Raw genomic sequence first — 6,539 nt, forward strand, 5'->3', positions numbered from 1 at the left:
GCCGCCCCCCGCGCCGCAGGCCTCGCCGCCCCGGGCCGGGCCCCCGGAGCGCTGCGCGAGCGCGGGCGGCAGCGCGGAGCCGCGCAAGCTGAGCCGCACGCCCAAGTGCGCGCGATGCCGCAACCACGGCGTCGTGTCCTGCCTCAAGGGCCACAAGCGCTTCTGCCGCTGGCGCGACTGCCAGTGCGCCAACTGCCTGCTGGTGGTGGAGCGGCAGCGCGTCATGGCCGCCCAGGTGGCGCTCCGGAGGCAGCAGGCCACCGAGGTGCGTACACGCCGGGCCCCGAGGCGTCGGGGACCACAATGGGGGTCGAGGAGCCGGAGGGGACGTGGCTGCTCCCCACACCCCCCGGCCCAGGGCCCTTCGGCGCCGCCTGGCGTTTCCTCGCAAGGATGGTCAGGACACTTTCCTCCCCGCGCTGGCCTGCGGGGCCGGGAGAGAGGCAGCCGTGGGCAGCGCTGGGGAACTTGGCAGACAACGTTTGGTATTGAAAAGCTGTCAGAGAGGCCTTGAAAGTGGTTAGGCCCGTCGGGACATTATGGGAAAGGGTTTTTCTTTTTCTTTCTTATACTGTAAAGTTTATTTTGGTGGCGGCGGGGTGGAGGCGGCGTTTGGTGCCAGGCACCGCGTCCCTCGTGATGCTCAGCACTGTACTGTTGCGCCGATCGCGACAAAGAACCAGGCAGCATCCAGCGCACACAGTGCTGCCGCTGTCACGGCCATTGAAGATGGGAGGACGTGTGCCCATTTTACAGATGAGACCGAAAGTGGCGAGGAGATTAGGTGCTAAGGTCTTGCAGTCAGAAGCTTTTGGCCCCAAGAACTTCCTAAGAGCCGGTGGAGGGGTCTCTGCCGTCTCCCTCCGCGGGGCTCCAGCTGGGAGGAGAGCCAGGGGTTTTTTCAAGGGGAGAGGCTCCGGGAACCTCGGCCTTTTGGTTTCCGTGTGTCCCTGTGCATGGAGAGCTCGGAGCAAGGGAGGCTTCTCCGGCGGCTTCCCAGCCTCAGGGCGCGGGAGGATTTCTGACTTTACCTTCTGGCGAGGAGGGCCCAGGAAGTGGGTCATCATACACGCCGGAGGCAGTGACCCTAATGGAAAATCTTCCAAGGAAGGACCCGGGAGAGCGCGCTGGGTGCCCGAGGTGGCCCTGGCCCTGGGCGCGGCCTCCTCCCGCGTCTGCCCGGCGTGTTTCACCGCGGGCCTGCCTTTCCTTGCGCTCCCCGCGGCCTGCTCGGCTGGACGCTGGGGTGGAAGGGCCCGGACTCCCACCGACCAGGCGGTGACTGCGGGAGTGAGGGCTGGGGTCCCTTGTCCTGAATCCCAGGCGGCGTCCAAGAGCTCCATGAGCCTTCATGCACTTCAGTCGCTCAGTGAACACGGCGGAGTTTTGGGCCAGACCTAGGAGAGTCCTGAGAGAGAGAACTCCTTTATCTCCCTCAGTGCCCTGCGCCTCCTCCCAGCCGCCCTACTGCGGGGAGAAACCAGCTCACCATCACTGACCGATGGCAGGCCCTGGGCACCTTCCGCCTCACGTCTGGGTTCTGAGAACAGAGCGCAGTGGTTGGCGCAGCTGTCGTTCAGGGCCACCCTCCTACCGTCTCCTCCACTGTGGATTTCACCTTCCTCCGGGATGTCCCCCCACTTCTGGCTGCGGGCGAGTCTGGGGTGACTCTAGCAAGGCGGCCCCAGGGGGAGCCGGGGACCCTGCTCACCAGGTGGCGACTTATGGCAGAGCTTCTAGCTCGTTGCCCTGGATTTAAGGGGTGCTGATATGAAATCGTTTTGAATCATTTTCACATGGTCTAGGAAAAGACATACATTTAGACCGGGGAGAGTTGCTGACGTCCTCTCCTTCTCGCTTCTTTCCCATGTTTTCTTTCAGGGCATTATTGATTCTGTTTTTTGTGTTTACAGGACAAGAAGGGACTTTCCGGGAAACAGAATAATTTCGAGCGCAAAGCCGTGTATCAGAGGCAAGTCAGGGCACCCAGTTTGCTGGCCAAAAGCATTTTAGAAGGTAAAACTATGCAAAATTATCTTTGAGTCTTTAAACCGAGTTCCGATTGATTCTCATCATTCATGCACATGGCGTTTGATTAACCTTCGACAGAGCAATCTGAGGGGAAGGTGCCTTTTATTAGAAAGTTTTTCTCTAGGAAGGAAATCAGGACTCGGGAAAATGAATGTCACATACCTCCTGAGGTTTTTGTCACTGATAATTTTGTTGTCTGCTTAAGAGTTAATGGGGTAGCATGGAATGCATATGAAATTTGCCCTGGTGTGAGGGATGTATAAGATACACTGCCAAGTGATTCCGGAGCAGATGTCCTGGAAGGAAAGAAAGAAAAAAATAGCTCTAGTTGTAGTTGGAGCTAAATAGAATAAGTCAAGTGAGGAATTTAATAGATACCCACACCAATAAAGACCTCTAGTCTGTGCCATCCAACCTCTAAGCCCATTCTTTTTCTTTGCACAACTTTCCTCTCTGGATTATCTACATAATTGTAGTTATTCCACACTTCATTTTACTATTTTTGACAGTCGAGATGGTAGAATCTGAGAAAGGTTTTGAGTCAAACAAGAGAAGTGGAGTTTGAATTTGAACAGTGTGAATTTTCTAACTCTCCATGTTTTCGATTTTTCTAGAGCCTGGGGATACATGAATTTTTCTTAAAAAATTGTCTTGATCTGTGTAATAATTGGATTTAATTCGGTTATGCATTTCAACTTTAAATGAAACTGTTGTTAGTTTATTGCAGGTTAATTTCACACTGAAGTTTATAAATGAAATAATGTATTTTTTTGTAGTGATAGTGTTTGAGAAGATAGTTGTTTTTTTTTTAAGGAAGAAGTAGTTACATTTGAATTTCATAACAGTTAATATGTTGAGACCATCTGCAAATAGGAGACCCTGGCTTTCAGAGTCTGATTCGTAAAAGCATCTCTGTTCAGTTATGGAATTTATTTATTGACCTGATAAATGATATGTTGACTACTTTTCACCGTTTAAAGAAAAGGAAAGTTTATATTTGTTCTAATCACTACCACTTCATAAAATTCGGGTTGACATGCAGATTAAAAAAAAAAAAAGCAGACATTTGAGTTCTTTTTTTTCTTGTGTGGCTACTGAATTGGGTTGGTTCTGGACAGGTTTTAAAAGTTTGTTCATGTCTTACCCTGTGCTTTGTACTTCTGACCTTAGCATGTTTCCTCATGAATTAAAAATGAATTTGGTTACAAACTGGGTAAATAGATTTATAACCATAGGAACCACACTGATAAACTGAAATTGTGCCAAAGCAATTCGAGAAGTGGGAAGACTAAATGGAATAGTAAATTCAAGTAAATAACTTCCTGGCAGAAACTGACCGTAGAGCTAGAAACATTAATTTTCAAATTTTATTTTATTTGCAAATGAGTACGATGGGTTTGTCACTATGTAAACACAAACATTACAATGGAGACTTTAAACAAATTTGATAGTGGTGAGTGTTCCGGGATGATGAAACACTCAAAGTATTTTATGCCGCCAGGAATTCTATTTATGTCACACTGATCTTTGCTTTTGACTTTGTTCCTGTTCATAAAATATGTGATGACTTAATCTATGTTCTAATGAGTGCTTGTTCAACCTTTTTGGTATCTGGCCAACATGATTAGGGCTTGGAAAAATGTTTTAGACCAGTTCTTTTCAATATAGCAGGGGATCGCCCCTCTCTCCTTTTGTTTGTTTGTTTGTACTGGTTTTCAGGGGTAGGGGCCTGGTTAAATTGTTCACCGCACAATCTGTTTGACTGGTTAACAGCTCTTTTCAATTTTCTATGCTTCTCTGTTTCCGTCAGTCTTTCCTCTTTTTCTCCTCACTAATCTGCTTTAACTTTCTCTTTTTTCCTAGTTCTCCTCGGATTATCCTACCACTGTAACAATGTGTACATAATGAACCATCTTTAGAAAATAAAAGTGACATCAGCTCTAGGTATAGATATCTTTTTTAATAATGGAAAAGATGACCTGGGTAGTAATAAAGCATTGACTGAAGCAAGATGAGCAGGCTTGTTTCTTAATATATAGGAGCCTGGGAAGAACATTTACATTTCAGCCAGTAGAGGATGGCTGTCAAAGTAAAGAAACAGACCTATAATGACAAAAACAACAATAACAAAAAGTTACAATATGGATATCCTTCCCCCCAAAGGGAACTATTTTAAATCGAACCTAAACTTTTGCTTTCTGTGTGAAAATATTAGTGATATAGAACTGTAAATAATTGTTGTGCTGATTTGGAGTGTTTCTGTTGCCTCCTGGATTTCCACGTTTTTCTTCCCTGGATGTTAATCTCTTTCGTGTGCAATGCTTGCTTGTTTTAGGCTACCGCCCCATTCCCACAGAGACTTATGTGGGAGGGAGCTTGCCTCTCCCTCCCCCGGTAAGTGACCGGATGAGAAAAAGGCGGGCCTTTGCTGATAAAGAGTTGGAGAACATTATGCTGGAGAGAGAATATAAAGAGAGGGAGATGTTGGAAGCTTCCCAAGCTGCTGCCTTGTTCCTGCCCAACCGCATGGTGCATGGACCTGAATACAACTCCTACAAAAGTGCCTACAGCCCCACCCTGGGGGAGCCGCCAAGCAAAGACTTCTGCAATTTTTTGCCCACCTGCCTTGATCTAACCATGCAGTATTCAGGGTCTGGGAATATGGAACTGATTTCTTCCAATGTCAGTGTGGCCGCCACTTACAGACAATATCCCTTGTCCTCGAGATTTTTAGTTTGGCCCAAGTGTGGCTCCATTAGCGACACCCTCCTCTACCAGCAGTGCCTGCTAAATGCCACCACCTCAGTTCAAGCTCTGAAACCTGGGGCCAGCTGGGACCTGAAGGGAGTGCGAATCCAGGATGGACTCAGTGTGGAACACGACGTGATGCCACCAAAATTGGAAGGCTCTCTGGTGCTGCCTCACCCTCTGGAGGTCCAGACCTCAAGAAATGAGCTTCAGGGACACCAGGCCGTTCCTGAGAGGTCTGCCTTCTCCCCACCCCGACGGAATTTCTCTCCCATTGTTGACACGGACTCCCTGGCAGCTCAAGGGCACGTCTTAACCAAGATCAGCAAAGAAAGCACCAGCCACCCTCTGCCACTTAAACATAATCCATTCCACTCACTATTCCAGCAGACTGTTAATGACAAATCAGGTCCTGAGTTGAAAACACCATTTGTCAAAGAGGCCTTTGAAGCGGCCCCTAAGAAACACAGAGAGCGTTTAGTCAAGGAGAACCAGAAGTACACATTTACAATAGATAGATGCGCAAAAGATCTTTTCGTAGCCAAACAAGTTGGAACAAAACTCTCTGTGAATGAACCACTGTCGTTTTCTGTTGAGTCTATTCTTAAGAGGCCTTCGTCTGCCATCACTCACGTCTCTCAGTGAAAGGCAGCTTAAACAGAAAGCTGGATTTTCTGCAATCTCAGACGGTTCTTACCAGTTGCTAATTTTGTTTTTTTAAGAAAAAAGATGTTTGTAAAAGAAATTTCTAATGTGTATGATGATGATTTAAAAAATTCTATATATTCATATGCATGTTCTTTTTCTCGCCACATAAATATATTTAAACTTAAAGATGGAAATTACTTACGTGCAAATTGGAAAGTTCCACGCTTTACACAGCATTTCAAAAAGCAATAAAATTGACACTGTCTTCTAAAAGACCCAGTATTTGCTGAAGTAAATAGTTGGTTCTTTCTAGATGAAAAAGCTAGTGTCTATGAAATGTGTTCTTTATTTTTCTATGATTCTGTGTATTTTCAGTTGCTCCTCATGGTCTCTGGGGTCTACAGGAGAACCCTGATAAAGCCTTAGTTTTGCATTTTGGAAGGCATGTAAATTTAGCTATTTAGGACTGAGGCAAAAATAGCTTTAAGGAGAGCACAGGGCAGAATTGTATGTTTATAGAATCTTAATTTCATGAGATTGGACAAAGTTGAATTAATTTGAAGAGAAATCAAGTTTAAGATCTCGTTTGTCTGATGACAAGGGTTCTTGGAGTGGATCTCTTCACCCTCTGGGTCCAAGTCTCGTTCCCTGGTGGGGATGTGTATGTGGGGCCTCGAGCTCCCTTTCTAGATTGAACATTCTATGATTTCAGGTTGCCAGGGGCCACAGAGCAGGTTCCCTTGGAAAGTGCAGTCATTTCACATCATGGTGGCACGTGGTTGAACCCACTCTCAGCTCTTGTGTTACTTCACCGTTTCCTGGCGGCATTTAGAGGCAGGCCCCATTACAGCTCTCAGCTGGTTCCAGAGGATCAGCTTTACGCCTGCCACATTTTCACCAGTGTCGAGGTTTTCACTGTAGCTCTCCTTAGATAAAAACATTTACTATTCAAATTGCTTCAGCTGACAGTCGCTGAAGCCTGCAGATGTTTATCACAACATGAGGGTGGCTTCTTGATTCTGAAACCTTTCCTCCTTGTTTTGAAGTTCATTATTACCCTCTTGTTTTGCTCCACAAAACGTTAGCTGTTGTTCTAAATGACTGATAACATG

The 6,539-nt window shown here is 46.8% G+C and overlaps 1 protein-coding gene across 3 annotated transcripts in view; it reads left to right on the forward strand.

Moving 5' to 3' along the window:
• The window catches only part of DMRT2 (doublesex and mab-3 related transcription factor 2), a 9,514-nt gene extending 3,795 nt beyond the window's left edge, over positions 1-5,719 (forward strand). For 2 of the 3 annotated variants that reach the window (XM_046663772.1, XM_046663773.1), the window contains 3 exons: positions 20-265; positions 1,914-2,016; positions 4,367-5,719. In XM_046663772.1, coding sequence (XP_046519728.1) covers positions 20-265; positions 1,914-2,016; positions 4,367-5,424 — 1,407 coding nt within the window. In that variant the 3' untranslated portion in view covers positions 5,425-5,719. The remainder of the gene's footprint in view (positions 1-19; positions 266-1,913; positions 2,017-4,366) is intronic. The other variant, XM_046663771.1, reaches the window with a different exon arrangement.
• The last annotated feature ends 820 nt before the right edge of the window (positions 5,720-6,539 follow it).

The sequence above is a fragment of the Equus quagga genome, chromosome 6 (genome assembly GCF_021613505.1).
Source record: "Equus quagga isolate Etosha38 chromosome 6, UCLA_HA_Equagga_1.0, whole genome shotgun sequence".
NCBI classification, from domain to species: Eukaryota; Metazoa; Chordata; class Mammalia; order Perissodactyla; family Equidae; genus Equus; species Equus quagga.